The sequence below is a fragment of the Oryx dammah genome, unplaced genomic scaffold (genome assembly GCF_014754425.2).
Source record: "Oryx dammah isolate SB20612 unplaced genomic scaffold, SCBI_Odam_1.1 HiC_scaffold_22, whole genome shotgun sequence".
Lineage (NCBI taxonomy): Eukaryota > Metazoa > Chordata > Mammalia > Artiodactyla > Bovidae > Oryx > Oryx dammah.
The window spans coordinates 1397100-1415523 of NW_024070206.1; the positions used below are offsets into that span (position 1 = coordinate 1397100).

Sequence of the window (18424 nt, forward strand, 5' to 3'; positions counted from 1 at the left end):
GAGGTACTCCAGTCTAGCTGTCTATTTATAGTCTTCAACATGCATTTTGAAATTTACAGGAAAAAAAAGTCCAATTTTTAAATTAAATAAATGCACATATATACATGTAAGACTATACACAGAGTAGTATATATATATATGTTAAAATACTTTATGTTAAGAGTCTTATAAAGATTCTTAAAATTTGGGGGTAGAAAGGGCAACAGTGTAGTTTCAGAGGCTGATATCCGATCCTGGTCCTGTCATTTGACAGCTGTGGTAAGTTAAACAGTTTCCACACCAAAAAAACAAAATATTATTCAAAGAGTTCTAAGAATGAAATAATAGATTTTATTTATAAAATATGGTACATAATGTGTACATAATACACATGAAAGAAATGTTAGTTTTTCTCATAGACACTGAGACTTTTAGTACAAAAATTAGTTTCATTGTATCAACTTTTCTTCTGTTCTTAGGAAGAATGGAAAATTCATTTTAAAGAAAAGAAGATTCATTTTAAAGACTGAGGGCATGAATGAATGCAGTGAAATAAAGTTAAAACATTTTGACATTGTGTAAATAAGAAAGCTTTGAAGACTCATATTTTAAGTCATCTCTGCAGTTCTGGGGACTGAAGCTGATACTTTATCGAAAGTATTTAAATATTCAGAAGAGGTTAGGAAGAGGCAGCATTGGGAACAGTGTCAGAGCAGGCGCCACAAAGGTGCTATCTCAGCTAACAAGTCAGATCGCGCCCATTCTCCTTAGCTTCAGTCAAGCGAAACTTCCTCGAATCTCTCTTGGCTCCAGACCAACAGAATCTTTAAAGGGTAATTAATTAGAATGTTCAGCGAAGTGGTACTTTCTATCTTTGTTTCCCCAACATTCTTTCAAGATGCCTTAAAACACACTTTTAAAATTTCTGTTGTATAAATAAAGGAAGCATTTACCCTGAGAAGTTTTTCAATCTTGTTCAGCAATGTGGGTATAAGGTGAGACTGTAAATTTCCAAGTTCTGTAGTCCAGGCAGCATAGGCTGGTAAAAATACTTGATGTGTGGCACTAACGACTCTTTCTGAGGGATCACCCAAGGCTGACAGCAACAGTTCAAAACCCTGCCACACGGAAACAGACATAACGCAGATTTAAAGCAAAACAGAAGCCTGAAAACACAATAGAATGTAACAAACATACATTCCAGTACAGTTAGAAGACATTTTAAGCGAGAAAGAAGCCATTCATAAGCCTACCTTCCCCAATTTCTTTAAAGAAAAATGTCATGTATCCACTGATGGGGAAACCAGAGAGAAAACGCTGCCAATTTCCTGCCACAAAGCTGTGGCAGATACTATAAATGAATCAAAGCATTTTCTCCTTGAAATTGCAGAATTGAAACCAGGCAGCAACTTTACCTTGTTCAGGTTGACACATTTGCCATCCCTACTATGGATTATGTGGTATCTGAATCAGAGATTTGGGATATTACACCATTTGGAATTTTATAATGGAATAGATGGGATTTATTCTGAAAGGCATACCTGCTGATATTTGTCTGGGTCATCAATGTATCCCATAATGATACCAAGGCTTTTGATCACAGCTTCTCTTACCAAATCTGCCTTATCTTCCATTAACATTTGCTGCAACATTGAAAGAACCAAGGAGCTACGGATCTCTTTCTGAAATGAACAAGAACACGTTTTACTATTTTTTATACTAGTAGCAGAAAAGAATAGAAAAAAATGACAGATATCCATGTATTCACAATCCAGATTAGATATATATTAACACGTTGCTATATTTGCTTCAAGTCATTTCTGAAACACAGAAGGCATTCCAGAAGCGCCCCCCAATTCTCCTCTCTAAAGAGAACATTTACCCTGAACTTGCTAGTGATCATCTCCCAGCATATTTTTGTATTTTTACTACGTAAGTGCCAATCCCTGAAACCTTCACAGTGCACTTTCGGCAAATCAACAGTCACCACTCTGCCATAAACAGACTCTTCTGTGTAAAAGGACTATTCTTTCTATCACTACCTATGGAACTCAGAAAAGCACTGATAGTCCTAACAGGAGGGATTACAAAAATCACTCTGGTGATCAAAACATTTGCCTGGGGTAGGAGCATGGAAAGTAAAATCCTGGTGTTGCTTTTTTTTTTGAAGAACTGAGGGGGAAAAAAAACAGAATGATAAAATACGAGAGTAAACTTTAAAAGTGCTTACAAAACTGCACGGCTATTTTCAGATGCTACTATTAAATATAATGTCAACTACTATTGCGTCTTAAATTTCATACAACTTTTCCCCCATGGATTCAGCCTAATTAATGTCTGAGGTTAGAATAAAGTGTCATTGTTTTCATATTCTTGCCCTTCCTTCCCTTTTTTGTACCATTATTGTAACTTGATCAACTCATAAAATTCTTTAAACCTAAACTTGTTTAGGTCACTTTTACATTTAACAGTTACGATAAAAGGAAATGACCACTTCTGTAAATCTCCAGTCAGTGTGATCTGGGATGCAGAGCAAGGTCTGAAAGACATTTTTAAATAATCTAGTTTTTGTTTTGATTTTTAAAAACAAAAATATATGTAATTATAGAAATGTTTGGTCACATTTAGGGTGGTGAATATACTTTTTGGTACAGCCTTGTTTATTTATCATTTAGGTTACATACTGCTTCCCAAGGTTTCGTTAAAACTGAATTAAAAGGGCTTTTTGGGTGATGTCTACACAGGCAACAGGACAGAGATCAGTAAACCTCAGCTGGGTATCTGCTTTGTAGCGACTGAGGCTGTGGCCAACTGTGGCAGTTTCCATATGCTAAGGAAACCCACGGGACAAGTTAGGAGGCTTCACGCCATCTGAGCTACGACTACACTGAGGTTCTACTGCTACCAGTTAGTGTGGGGCAATGAGGCAAGTGGAGATTCATGCAGGAAACATTAAGTCCATTACTGATGCTGCTTCGCATTTGAGTACTAGGAGCAGTGTGGAACAGTTTCTTCCTTCTTTGAGAGCATGTGATATGCAGCGCTCTCTTGGAACAATAAATAATAGGGTGCTCAGACTCACTCATGGATATCTACCTACACAATTTAACACAATAAGATAATTTTCTCTGAAAAGATAGGAAAACACTAAAAAAAAAAGTTTATGCCCAGTTCCTGGTGGAAGTATGGGAAATAAGAACTCTGATGCACGGCTGATGGGAGGACAGTCTGTGCTGCCTTGGTCGGGGGAGATCTAAACTGTCAAAATTTTAGAAACGGACACGTCAGGAGAAGCAAGATACAGGGGTTTCAACAATACGTGAAAATTTAAAATGCACAGATTCCCACACAAGGGATATATAGAACATTGTACAGTGTGACTAATTCTGAGTAAGAAAAATTTAAAAGATATAAATTTGTAAGCTTGCATGTGCATGAATTTTTATTTTCTCTAAGTATTCATTAAAAACCATTAACTACAGATGTCTGTCTTTGGAGAGAATGACTAGGGCCAGGGAAGGCTTTGATTTTCATGTTATTCTTTTCTGTACTGTCTGAAAATTTATTTTCAACAACAACATTTCTGGGAGTGGAGACTATGAATAGTTTTTGGATTATTCTTTGTATTTTTCTGTATAAAAAGAAAAGATAAATTTTATTTTTTAAAAAGACAATTGTCTGACTCTTGGGTTTCTTAGTCTTCACTCACCCTCACACTACAGAATGGGAGGTAACGGTAAATGTAACATAAATAGCTCCTGTACTGTTGCTGCTGCTGCTGCTGCTGCTAAGTTGCTTCAGTCGTGTCCGCCTCGGCACGACCCCAAAGGTGGCAGCCCACCAGGCTCCTCTGTCCATGAAATTTTCCAGGCAAGAGTACTGGAGTGAGTTGCCTTGCCTTCTCCCATGTACTGTTGCACAATTCCAATTTTTGTACTCCCTTTAAAGAGACATCTTATAGAAATGACCCTTCAGGGCAGGGGTCAGCAAACTGGGCCAAAAAGTCTCTGCTGCAGCTGCCCAACTCTGCTGCTGCAGCATGAAAGCAGACAGACCATACACGAGAAAAGCGTGTGGCTGCGTGCCAATAAAGCTTTATTAAAACACGGGCTGTGGACTCCATCTGGTCTCCAGACTGTCCTTTGTCAAGCTCTGCTTTAAGCGACCGTTGTTCACAGTGAAGCGATTCTTGATGTCGCCTCCTGCTTCCATCCCCTGCAAGCCCTGGGCCCATCGGGAGATGCCTACGAGAGCACAGCAGGCCAGCGTGCTCAGTCTTCTTCCTGGTGGGGGCCCTCGGTCATTTAGGAACCAACGAGCACCTCAAACAGCTTTTGTTTGGCTGGGGAATATCATCCTGACATGTATCATATCAGAAATTAAAAATGAGAAATTTAAAATTATTAACTAATTAAAAACAATAAAGTTCTTAAAGGTTAACATGACTAATGAAATTACAATTTTAATGGAAATAACTATAATCAAAAAAACTAGTAAGAGCAATAGTGCTGCAAATCTCAGTGACGTCTGACTCAAAAGAAGACAGGTAGGGTCCTCTTATCTGCTCTGCACTCAACTGTGTTCTGTTGCTTGGGTGGGAGGACTTAAGAAAACCAGGCCTCACAGAAACGTGTAACTGAGAAAGGGAGAAGTATCTTCATAGCCTCTTCTGATAAGAATAGAAGCTGTCAAGCTCTGAATGGTGACTACAAGTTTTCCAAAATTCTTGTTCTCATTAGAAGTTCTAATTTTATCATTGGCAATGAAAACTGTACTTGTTTTCCTTGAGGCAAGGCTCCATGTCACTTATCTTCGTGAAAATATCTGCCACATACCCAAGGTTGAATAATCACAGCTTGTTTTTCAGTGATGTGTTCACGAGAAAAGCAGCTGGGTCAGCTCACAACTCAAACTATTTGAGTGCTTTCTTTCTGCAACAGCCATCATAGTTCAGAATGCAGCAAAAGGGCTTAATATCAGTATCTTCCAGCTGATTATACAGAATATTAGAAAAGAGGCATACTCAGGGTCGAAATTTAGCAGAATTAATAATTTCACTGATTCACCAAGTGCATGTCTGAGTGCAGCTGCCTCCCTGTGGGTGCACTGTGGTGAAGAGTACGGCCAGTGCCGTCTATCTGGGGGTCCCTGCTCTGATCGGCGCTGACGCACAGGCGCTGCTGCCCGTTACAACTTGTGCTTGCACCAGCAGCGTAACTGTCAACACAGAGAAAAAGACAGAAATGGTTTAATATTATTATGAAAGTAACTTTCATCTCATGGACCTCTTCGAAAGGATCAAGGAACTCCCCAGGGTCCTCAGACCAAACTTTGAGAATTCCTGATGAGGTTTAATATATTTATACTCATGTAAAATCAATGGCTAATGTTCCCCTCTGTCTGCAATGTCACATGGTATCAATGTGAGCTTTCTTTATTCAGCTCATCTTCTTCCTTTGATAGTACACAATGTGGATTAAAATGTGTAATAAGACACCTGAAAATAAGGTTTCTCTATTGCTAAAAAAAGAAGGAAAAGGTTTACAATTCTTACAGGAAGGTAAGGTGCCAGCGCTCCACAAGATTCTGCCACAAGCAATCTTCTTTCTGGGTATTTGTGATTAATCTAGAGTAAAAAATAAATAAACATAAACAACATACCCTCCTTTCCTCCAAAAGAGAATTATTTTTCACCACAAATCTTGTTAGGAATGCAATAAAGCTTCTTTCTTTCCACGTCTGGGGATCCCTATACCTGGATCAGGATTAAGGGACTCAAGAGAGAGCCTAAAAAATGAGATCACAGGGGTTATCTGTTGAAGAGAAAGAGGATAAAGCAAAGATGAAAATATGGCAAGGTGTCTAGAGATTGTGGGCTTGCCCAAGAAAGCTTTCCTCAGGATGTCAGGAGCAACCTTTTCCTCCCCTAGGAACATTATTATATTTTCAAATTTGGAAAATCCAGCTTCTAGATATTTACTGATATGGCCTACAATATGTACCAGGAATGATCCATCATTCCTCTTTTTTACCTCAAGGACTAAGTTGCAAATCATCAATGATTTAGCAGAGCTGCTGACGGTGCTATGACTTTGTTTTTAAAGTAAGCAGATGTCAGTTCACTCCTGCTTCATGTGAAGACAATGGGGTTTCACTATTGTAACAACCACACTGAATCATAACCAAAAATAACAAAACCAAAACAAGGACACAGACTGGGTTTAGCTCCCTATGTCTTCTTCATAGAATATAGATCTTTCTTTGACTGGAAAAGAAGTATATCTGTTATCATACTCCCATATGAAAAGGTGACATAATTCATTAAAGTATTGGATGCCTAAAATTAAGAAAAGAAATTATGCAGCAATCTACTGGGCAACAAACTGGAGGCAGGCGGCTGACAGATCCCTGATGTCCATGTTTATTTGGGTTACAGAAGAAAGAGGTGGCGAGGGAGTTGTTGGTAACTGAGATCTCCGAGTTAGGCTTAACCCAGGAACAATAACCTCAAGACAAAATGGTTTGAATGTCATAATATGTTACACATAAACTTACACGTTTCTTTAGTCTAGCAGGATGAGTCTCAAAATTAAATGTACACACAACAATCAACTGTATTCCTACATACTTTCAATCAACAACCAGAAAAATACAGAAAATTCTATTTATACAATAGTATTAAAAAGAATAAAATACTCAGGAATAAACTTTATGTAAATTATATTCTGAAGACTATAAAACATCACTGAAAGGAAATTTAAAAGACCTAAATAAATGGAGCAGTGCAGTGAAAGTCGCTCAGTTGTGTCCGACTCTTTGCAACTCCATGGACTGTCCATGGAATTCTCCAGGCCAGAATACTAGAGTGGGTAGCCTTTCCCTTGTACTGGGGGTCTTCCCAACCCAGGGCTTGCGCCCAGGTCTCCCTCATTACTTCTTTACCAGTGGAGTGAAAAGCTCGGATTTTACTCCTCACGGTGATTACAGTGAAGAAATTCATGCATCATTGCCAGAATAAATGGAAAGACGTCTTCAATTCATGGATTGAAAGCTTCACTATTGGCATGGCAACATTCTCCAGACTGATCTACAGATTCAAGGCAATCCTTACAATTTCAGCTGGCTTCTTTGCAGAAATTGACCTGTTGATCTTACAATTTACACAGAAATTGAAGGGACTTCGAATAGCGAAAACAACCTTGAAATATAAGATTCAATTTAGGAGGTTGGGGCTTCTTTTGTGGGTGATAAAACTGTTCTGAAGTTGACGGTAGTGATGGCTGTGTATCTCTGTGATTACTAAAACCCACTGAACTGTAGACTTTAAACAGGTGAGCTGTATGCTGTCTGAATTACAATCTCAAGCTTAAAAGAAGATGGAAAAACAATTTAAAAAGACACGTACATATACAGAACTGTAGAGAACTGTAAATTCAAAGTGTGTATATTGTTTTCCGCTTGACTTCACTTTCAGTGACTAGAGTCTCGCCCTAGACGACTGTGCACTAGAGTCGAAGGAGACACAGGGACTATGAGAGATGCCGTGAGCGCATTTGATGTCCACTGTCAGACAAGGCCTCCGGGTTGCTAAAGTGCAGATGACTCTACTAAATTTTAGAGGAAAAAATGAATGTCTGAAGAGAGTGGGAAGAGAATTCCCAAAGACCATACCCTTTACAATATCCCAGAGAGCAATATTTTTTCTTAAGAACGAGTGACAGAGCTGGTATAAATAAGGCCATGAAATCTGTCTTCATAAGTAAGAAATTCATCTTTTTAAGATGGAACAGTGAGTTACTTAATGACCTAAATGTCAAGTGTACAAAGTCAAAGATCCTGAGTTTTAGAGAAGACAGGAATATTCAATATAAAACCAAAAGTGTTATTAGTAAATAGTGAGCTGAATTATAAATATACAGACTTCTTACATCAAAGGGTTACACTTTATATTCTGTATATATTTGTAACATATACAAGTATACAGTATATACAGATACAATGTCTATTATTTACCTCCTTACTTATGCATACACAGAGCCTCTTGCTTTCCCTGAACTCATTAGTTTTTTTTATATATTTTTTTGTATTTTGTAGCTCCCTTGATTCAGAATGAAGCAAAACATCCCAGATGTTTCTTAAGCACTGTTAAATCACCGGGCTGGGCAACAGAAATACTAGCATAATTTATATCCCACGTATTTCCTAATAGCATTTTTAAAAGATAATATGAGCATTTACAATAACCTAGAATACAACAGCTAGAGAAAACCCAATACAGCTACTTACCTGTTCCCAACACTGTGGTAAAAGCTCAGCTTCAACACGCGTGGGTCCAACATGACGTGCAAATGCCACACAGCCCGTCAGTATCATCTGCCTGAAAGACAAAATGCATGACTGTAGACTAGCATTTGCATTAGGAAGCACAACTAGGCCTGAGGGTTAAGAAGAGTCAGCTCTAATTACCATGGAGTACAATTATTTTTGTATGATCAAATTTGACTTTTGACTTTTCCCAACGGATAGGCTGCCCCAAGGGAGTGAGTGTCTTAAGACTAGTCCTTCCAGCAAAGGCAACACCATCTGAGAGATGCTGTGAAGAGATTCTCTACTGCTGTAAAGCTGAATTCCTAAATTAACTTCCCACATATATGATACATTGTGAGACTATGTTTAATGCTTGCATTTCTAAGGAATTTAATGCTTCCAATTCTAACTCAATCCATGATTATTTTCCCAGGATTCCTGTAACTCAGTTTCCCAGGTGGGGCAGTGGTAAAGAATCCACCTGCCGATGCAGCAGGCCCAAACGACACGGGTTCGATCCCTGAGTTGGGAACGTCCCCTGGAGGAGGAAATGGCAACCCAGTCCAATATTCCTGCCTGGAAAATTCCATGGACAGAGGAGCCTGGCAGGCTACAGTCCATGGGGTCACAAAGAGTCAGACACGACTGAGCAGACAGATTTCTGTAATTAAAAACTATGATACTGTGTTAGTAAAATGATACTGAAGTGAGAATTTTTGGTACTGAACCCAAGATAACTGTGGCAGGTAGGCAGCTTCTGACATGACTCCTAACGAGGTCTGTTCCTGATATTCATGCCTGTGTGTAATCCCATCTTGTGGAGTGTGGACTGGACCCAAGGATTTGCTTCTAATGAACAGAATAATGGCCAAAGTGATGGGATGTCACTTATGAGATCAGGTTACAAAGGCCTGTGACAGCTATCTCGAGAGACAGTCTTTTCTGCCTTTTCAGCTGGCATGCTCTGAAGACACTACCATGCTGGAACGGTTTCAGGTGGTGAGAGACTGAATCCTGCCAATGACCCACCACGTGCATGAGCTCAGAAGCAAATCCTTCCCCCATGGGCCTTGAGGTGACTCCAGCCACAGACAACACTTTGACCACAGCTTTATAAGAGACCCGGATGGACAGGCTCACACAAATCATAACACAAGTGTTACTTTGAACCACTTTCTTTTGGTGTAATTTGTTATAAAACAATATATAGATAATTAATATGATCGTTTCATTCTATGATAGATTTATAATACAAAATTTTGAAAGATTTTTCACTTTTCAGAATGAAGATACATTTAAAATGACTCTGAAAGTCAGAATGTTAAATTTTCTTATTTTTTTTACTTCTGATTATCTATGACTTCAAAACCAGTAAAGCTTGATGGAAAAAAAAGCATGTTTTCCATAGATGTTTCAAAGTAGCCAACTTTAAGGAAAACCAAAACAGAAAGTTTAATTCATATCAACTATAAAAGCAATTCCTCATTGCTGTTTCTTAAAATATGTCAATTTAACTGAAAACTGAAGCATGACTTTAGGTTTCTCCTTAGACTGCCCAGGTCAGCGACAACTGCGCTCTCAGGCTGGGGGGAGCAGTGACAGACAGTAAGCCTGTGGGCGGCAGGAGGAGGCCGAGCCGTGTGTCCTCACGGCAGGTGGCAGCAGCCTCTCCCCCTTCCTTGTAACTTTTACCTACACGACTTCCCTTTATGCTGACGTCGTTGTCTTCCCTGATGGCTTCTCAACTCTTCTTTTTCTATTTGCTCCTACTTTAGGAAGGTGAATAAACTGAATAAAAGGAAAATGGAAAAAGAAACTCCTAGGCTTTAAGACAGACATTTAGCTTCCCACTAAAAATTTCTTCATTTCTACCCCTACTAGTCTGTTAAAATAATGAGAAGTCACATACATAGGTTTCAGAAATATTTGATAATTATAATAAATGAACTGTTGAAATTAAAGCATTTCGAACAAATGTAAGAAGTATACACTTGTATAAGACCTTCATGTGAAAGAACTTTAAATTGTGAGTCACCATCACTATATTAAACATGTACAAATTTGTTAAAAAAATGTTAAGCCCCTCAAAATAAACTTCTAGCAGAATCGAGTCACAATTCTAAAAAGTAGGTCAGTTTTGAAATATACTTGAAAACAGAAAAGATCAGATGGCTACAGATTATTAATAGCATTCGAATCAGACTCCTGTGATAGTAAAAATACTGTTTCTATTGTGGGAAATCAAATACTGTTCCTACTTGTGAAATTATTTGATTGCTATTTGATACAATGGGTTTCCCTTGTGGCTCAGCTGGTAAAGAATCCGCCTGCAATGCAGGAGACCTGGGTTCGATCCTTGGGTTGGGAAGATCCCCTGGAGAAGGGAAAGGCTACCCATTCCAGTATTCTGGCCTGGAGAAATTCCACGGACTATAGTTCCAATACTTTGGCCACCTGATGGAAAGAACTGACTCACTGGAAAAGACCTTCATGGTGGCAAAGATTGAAGGCGGGAAAAGGGGACGACAGAAGATGAGATGGTTGGATGGCATCACCGACTCGATGGACATGAGTTTCGGTAAACTCCAGGAGTTGGTGATGGACAGGGAGACCTGGTGTGCTGCAGTCCATGGGGTCGCAAAGAGTTGGACAAGACTGAGCAACTGAACTGACACAACAGGTGGAAATATGGTGTTCGTTATGGATGCTAGCAAAGAATTACCAAAAATGCAATATAGCTGAGCATAAAACTGGACAGTCCTTGTGTCCTTCTTAGGACACAAGGAAGCTTGTGATTCGGTAAGTAAAGAAAATGAAAAGTAATAACTGATTATATGTCAAACTTATGCTAATTTAAAAATTTTGCTTTATTTTTTATTCGTATCAAATATAGTTAACAGTTTAGCTTATTTAAATAAATAACTTTATTTCCGAAAAGTGGAAGATCAGCTGTGAACACGCGTGTTTAAATCCTGACGTGTCTTGACCTAAAGTCAGGCTGATAGGTACTTTTGGCCACCAGGTGGCAGCTGCTAGCTTTACATGCAGAGTCTGTAAAAAACAGGCTAGGTAAATTGAGAGACTTTTGCCTTGCATTCTAAAAATGACAATGTAATAAGTAGTATTCAATTATTAATTGTTTCCAAGATAGGGAATAGTATTTTCAAGGAGAAGATAAAATATTAATTTTCCTATATGCTGCTGCTGCTGCTAAGTCACTTCAGTCATGTCCGACTCTGTACGACCCCATAGACAGCACCATCAAATTGTCCTCAGAAAAATTTCAGTTTGCAATGAATGGAACCTGATTGAATTTCCTTTCATGTAAATTAATCTTGACTGGATCCGGAAAAAAATATGTCTCTCTGCTTGTTCAGGTATATTTTAATAAGGGTAGGAAAGAGACACATGTTCACAGAGTTTAAAAGTCTGCATGACTTTTTATTCTCAGGGTGGAGAGATTCCTTGTGTTTTAAATTTCGGGCGTGATTTGTCACATGGTTCACTTCATGATTCCCACCATTCTCAGAAGAGGTAAAAACAAGAACTAAAATTATATCAAGTTGCCTAATCTTAATGTACAACTCTACTGTTTTGCGAAAGTATAAGCAAAAATTGCCTGCTTATTAAGATGGAAAATCACAACGCGGAGACATTTCAACAGCTCAGTCCTGTCCAGCTGGTGCTTAGTCTGCTTACCCTCCCCTAGGATACTCTGCTCACGTTCACACTTGCACAGCTTCTCCTAGTATTTAAAAGCCTACTTTCTGGGGAGACACCTATCAGAGTTGCCTGAGCAAAAAACCCACTCCCCTTTCTTCCAGAAGTCTCTCGGGTATGTGTCTTGTCCCTCTGCCCCACCACTCTCATGCCCCTCACCACCCCCAAGTACAACTCATTTCTCCACTCAGGCATCCTTGATTGTGGGTGTTTGAATCAGGACTAACCGAAACACTACATCCCTCTAGCCATACAGAAACTGCTTTACAGACAGCTTGGTAATACAGACATTCCTATGTTAAATATTTTATTTCTGGTAAAGCATAACTATTAAGAGGCCATGCTGTATCTAGTTCATCTGTGGGGGGAAAAGGGAAACATTTAGGAGTTCTTGGAAATCAAATGTGAAAGATAGAAGCGAAGACTTATGGAATAATCAGCAGTCCAAAGACGACTAAGGCGGACGCGCAGCAGTGCAGCCTGAGTGCTGGGCTGACAAGGAGAGCGCGGCTGGGCGCTGTGAGCAAGGCCAGTGCTTCCCTTATTAAGAGAGACCTTAGAGAGGAGAGACGGCATTTAGGTTAGAAAGGCACTCCTGATGCCAAAGCAACGGAGAGCAGGCCAGCATTATGCTGACTCCCCAGAGAAGCAGCCACAGTCACCTCTGCTCGTCGTCGGGCCTCTTGATCAGATTGAAGAGGATGTGCAGAAGCTGGTCCCTCTCCTTGGGCTCAGGGTGCAGGCAGGCTGTGCACAAGATGAGGGGGATCAACTCCTAGAGAGACACGAAGGTGGAAAAGGCCAAAGTAAAAACGCATCGCAGAATATTCTTTTCCCCACCAAAGTATTCATAAATGGAAGTTTTAAATGAAATAAACCTCAACACAGAGAGGAGGACATTTTTATTTTGTAAGGCTGATAATTCAAGAGTTAAACACAGTTATGGAGTGACTGTGCACATCACGATGTAATAAAGTAACTTACGATTGAACCAACCTTGTTTTCTCATCCAATACTTCCCAAGGGTCTACTACCTTTTACACTAAGTAACATTTTATCTTACTAGAAGCTGATATAGTAGTTTAAGTTTTGAAAGTGCTTTTAAATAAAAACTTGCAGAAGTTAACTACATTTTAAAACCTAAATGAAAAACAGAAAATAAAGATGACCCTTCATACTTCCACAGGCACAGCAGGACCCGAAATAATCAATAACTTTATGCCCTTAGCACCTGACCTAGTGGCTGACTAAAAAGACCATCTTTACAGGTGCTGAATGCTCTCCGTAGAAGCATTTGTGGAAATGTTCTATTTTGAAATGAAAATTTTAAATAATACTTTGTTCCACTTTCAACATACAGAAGTAAATTTAGTATTTTCAAGGAAACAGACAAAGTTTGTTTCTCTTTTACAAAGTATTTGAAAATTAAAGTTTTTTCCCATTTCAATTAAACTGAGGCAAAATTCTAAAATACATTTAAAAAATATTAATGTTTTTCACTTTTGAAGTAGATTTGAAAATCTAATGAAATAAAAGTTCAAAAGTGATTAAGTATTTTTGGAGAGAAATCTTCTAAGTTATTTTGCAGATATATTAAATAAATCACTATGATAAAATAAAAAGGGTAGAATGATTATTCTCATTTATTTTTCCCATCTACCTCCCTACCCACCAAAAAGTATTAGCACATTTAAAATAGGAATTAATCACTATGTACTAATGCATGGCTGGATGGCATCACTGACTCGATGGACATGAATCTGAGTGAACTTCGGGAGTTGGTGATGGACAGGGAGGCCTGGTGTGCTGTGATTTATGGGGTTGCAGAGTCGGCCACGACTGAGCGACTGAACTGAACTGAACTGAATGCATGACACTTTAAAGAAAAGTCTACATTATTCTGAAGATGGTCCCTTAGAAACAGATGATATGCTTTTAGAGGAGTTGAGTCTGAAACTAAGGCATGACTAGAAGTCCTTTCCATTATTTCTAATGTCTTACATATATTATGCTAAAATTATAATTACTCAGTATAAATCTAAATTCAAAGCACAAAGATGTAGATAAGAAGAGGAAAAACAAATCTGAGAAGCAAAAACAAATTTAAATTTAAAACACTTATTCTGCCATCTTTCTATTTAGGTGCCTCTGTAGGTTTTAGATTAGTGAATAATTGAAAAGTGGGGAAAGTAATTTTGCACTGGGAATGGAACAGTATATGTATGGACCTTTGTATTTTGATGTTTTCCAAATACGCTTACTATGAGGCTTGATGGGTGAGGACCATTAATACCAAGGATCCTTAGAGAATCCCACTGAGATTGCTAAGGGCCAGTGATACTAATGAGAGGACTAGGGTGACACATAAGCATATTCCACTGAGAGTAAAAGTTTAAGGATGAAAAGGTAGTTATTCTAGAAAGTACTAACAAAAAGAGAAAATATTTTAATGCCTGAAAAATCAAAAAGGCCCTAAATATTTAACTTACACTTTTCCCTCCTGTCCCATGGTTTTTCTTTCTCTCCCATGGGTTTTCTTGCTTTCTCCTAACCCTTCTTCCTGGTTCCCAATTATCTCCAAATATTCACTCTTAAACTATCTCATTCTACTCTCTTCCTATTGCGTTACTCTTTAAAGAAATAAAGTTATGAAGTGTAGGTAAGATATCTGCTCTAACTGCAAGTACATGCATACACCCTCTGTTTAAAGTACAGAATAACAGTTAGTTTCTTTATCTCAAAAACAGGTATACCAAAATAACTGTGTTACTGTTTACTTTTTGTGCCTTACATTTTCTTATCCTTTTTTCTTTTTTTTAAACCACGAGGCTTAGTGATTCTTAATCAAAGAGGAATTTTATGTTATAGGTTTTACTGTAATGAAATCTTTTAACTGGAATGTAGCTACAGATGTGCCAAACCAAGAATGTTAAACTCAAGAGTTTGAAGAGCTCCTGTCTTAAAACTCCTAAGTACCAAAGAACCCAATGAAAACTGTGAACCTCTCTGAGTTTTTGTTTCCTCAACGGAAACATAAAGGAACTAAGCTGAGTACAGAAATCAAAAATACATATATTTTGTCATTTTCTTATCTATTGCTAATGAGATTAATTTTCCTTTCTGAGATCAAAGCTGGCCTCAAAACCCTTCTCAACACAACAGCCTTTACCGACCAATCCAAACAGACACATAGGAAAGGAAAAAAAATTTTTGTCAATCCTTGTCTCCTTGAACTCTAAAATTTTGTGAATTTAGGACTTTAGAGAAACATTCTTTCACTTTTCTCAATCACAGTTAGTAATAATTTACTCTGCCACCTGTTTTTATTTCTTGCTGGCTAAAATAGCAAATGTGGGAAGTCAGTGCCAATATACTTTGGTTGATACTCTAAGCCAAGGAGAACTGGGTACATCCTGGCACCTTGATGGCAATGGCAGTTATAAAGTGTGCCAGATGGCTTCCTCTTCCTGAGCATTGCTGAGCTGAGAAGAGGTCCAGAAGGTGATGGCAGGAAAAAGTGGAAGCTGTAGTCTGTTTGTGACACAGCCATCAGGACTTTAATTGCTAAATTATGACCAGCTTCAAAGATCCTAATTTCCTCTTCCTCTATCATTCATTTAATCACAACTTCTATTCATGCCACTTTTCACATAATGAATTCTGTAAGTACATTATCTGCTGTACTGCGTATCTCACTTCTTGTAAATTCACCTTTTTCAAGCCTCTGATGTACTAGTCTATTCACAAGACTCCTTAGGATTTTCACACTACAGTTGACCCTTAAACAACACAGGTTTGAACTGTGCTGTGGGTCCACTTACACGAAGTGTGTGTGTGCTTAGTAGCTCAGTCGTGTCCGACTCTTTGCAACCCCATAGGCTATAGCCCTCCAGGCTCCCTTGTCCATGGGAATTCTCCAGGTAAGAATACTGGAGTGGGTTGCCATGCTCTCCTCCAAGGGATCTTCCCAACCCAGGGATCAAACCCACATCTCCTGCATTGCAGGCGGATTCTTCTCTGTCTGAGCCACCAGGAAATACTGGAGTGCATAGCCTATCCTTTCTTCAGGGGACCTTCCCAACCCAGGAATTGAACCAGGGTCTCCTTCACTGCAGGCGGATTCTTTACCAGCTGAGCTACCAGGGAAGCCCACGTACATGCAGGTTTTACCCCTTAAACATGTACTACATGACTACATGCATCTGTGGTCGGCTGAATGTCGAGTTATATTTGGATAGTGAGCCATGCGGCGGTCAGCACACATAATCTGTGCACTGTTCAAGGAAGTGTCAAGGGTGTGCATAAATGTATAGATTTGAATCAGTTTTTTCCCACTGGTACCATTATCTCCAACTGAAGAAATCTAGTGTTTAAAATAGTTTCCTTATAATTCTAAATAAAATATTTAAAAACTGGTGTCTAGATTTTCAGAAGAAAATGTGACAGTGGGTTTAGAAATGTCTCTGAATAATAACCATGGCAAAATAATAAAGCTTTGATAAACATGATATACAAAAGGAATCCCTTGCCTACCCCGCCTAAAAACGTTACTGGGTCCATATTTCATGGCAACAGACATTTTAAATATTTTCAAACATGCTTTATCAGTTAACGTGTACTGAAGTGAAATATAAAACTGATCTCCTACTGATCATTAGAGAGGAAATCAGTATAGTAATCCTATTACAGAAGGTATTCCCATAGTTTCTTACCACGGACACTAGGAAAGATATTTCTAAAACTTTAGAATTCATTAATCTAAAAGACTCAGTAATCTGTACTTTACTCAAGTAAATGAGATTTGCTTCAACTGGTTTGACTTCTGCCATTTTGACAACACTAGTTCTTTCCATATGAAGGACCTCCCACCCTTCCTATGAAATTTTGTACATAATTAAACAAGAAAGGTTTCTAGTATTTTTCTTTCAGTTTTATAAGCAAAACAAAATAAATTCTAATGATAATAAAGAAATCATTTTCAAGGTAGTAAATGTCTTCAGAGATGATTACATTTGATTTAATGAATACTTTTACTTGACTTTCTTCGTCTTTAAAGATTAGTATGTGTTCAGACTACAAAAACAGAAGAAAAAATAGTACCTGAACAGGATGTAAAACAATGTGAGTGATCAGATGTTAAAGGGAAAAGAAATGAAGCAGGAAATGAGATCAGACACAATTTAAAATTTAAAAAAGTATGGGAATGTTGATATGATAATGACCCCAAGATCTGAAAGGAATCTAAAACACAAAAGGAAGTACTGCACTTAGATCAGACACCAATGAGGGAATGTTTCAGTACTTTAGGTCAGGAAGCAAAATTCTACAATTCTAGAAAGGTGATATCAGTCCAGTTAATTATAGGTCACCACTTGTCTTCACTATTCCCTGAAAATATTTCCTATAATCTAAGCTTCGAAAAAATTTGATGGCTGTTACTAAATTTTTTTCATCTAGTCTTTTGCCTAGTAATTAAGCAATAATGAATTACAATTTAAATTCAAATACTGATAAGTATACACCCTTTGATTTGGATTTTCAGTTGAAATTTGTCATGATGTTGGTAGTAACATATATAGAAAAAAAAAAAACATTACAAAGACTTATATAAGGAAAAGACAAGATTACTCACCTCTGGAAAAGTTTTATACTTCAAGGGCTGCTAAAATACCTATTCTTAGAATTATTAACATCTATAATTCCCAGGTCTCAGCCTTTAGGAAGCTTAACTGAAATACTTAAGTGACTTTTAAACTCTGATACTGCTAAAGACCATGTGATTTACTCTGAAAATTACAAGATACACACACACAAACACAGCATGGGTGCAGAAGGTGGACCGAACCTGCACAACTTACTGTTCACTTTCCTCTACTTGTACTGCTCCACTACACTCACACAATTATGAATTATATCGTTACTCTTAAAAGTTTACCATAGAGCAACCACAAATGGTAATGTAAAAGAGTAAATTTTGGTTTCTTAGAAGATGAACAAGTCTTTAGAGGTACTAGCTAATTTTTAAGGCTTTTAGGGAATTGGTGCTCTCCTTTATCTTTTTTCTTTTTATAGCTTTAATGATATCCATTTCACACAACACACTCTAAAACAACCAATGGGTCAAAGAAATCACTAAGGAAATCAACATACTTTGAGATAAATGAAAAACAGAACATAGCAAAGCATGTGAGACGCAGCATAAGCAGAACACAGAGGGAGACCTATAGCCACAATCACCTGCATTAACAAAACGAGATTCCAATTCAATAGCCTTGCCACAAAAAGGAAACTAAACTCAAGGCCAGCAGAAAGAAGAAAATAATAAAGATGACAACAGGGGTAAGTGAAATATGGAACTGAAAAAAAACACAGAATCAACAACATCAGAAGTTGGCTCTTTGAAAGGATCAATACAATT

The 18424-nt window shown here is 38.1% G+C and overlaps 1 protein-coding gene and 1 non-coding gene across 6 annotated transcripts in view; both read right to left on the bottom strand.

Annotated features, from left to right (window-relative positions):
- Positions 1–18424, bottom strand: part of RELCH (RAB11 binding and LisH domain, coiled-coil and HEAT repeat containing) — a 108747-nt gene that overhangs the window by 42684 nt on the left and 47639 nt on the right. For all 5 annotated transcript variants that reach the window (XM_040264268.1, XM_040264267.1, XM_040264266.1 and 2 more), the window contains 5 exons: positions 12669–12781; positions 8266–8356; positions 5534–5605; positions 1521–1661; positions 933–1097 (listed from right to left, as the gene is read on the bottom strand). In XM_040264268.1, coding sequence (XP_040120202.1) covers positions 933–1097; positions 1521–1661; positions 5534–5605; positions 8266–8356; positions 12669–12781 — 582 coding nt within the window. The remainder of the gene's footprint in view (positions 1–932; positions 1098–1520; positions 1662–5533; positions 5606–8265; positions 8357–12668; positions 12782–18424) is intronic.
- Positions 6924–6991, bottom strand: LOC120881244. The gene has a single exon (XR_005725271.1). It is a non-coding gene; the product is annotated as a small nucleolar RNA SNORD36 (small nucleolar RNA).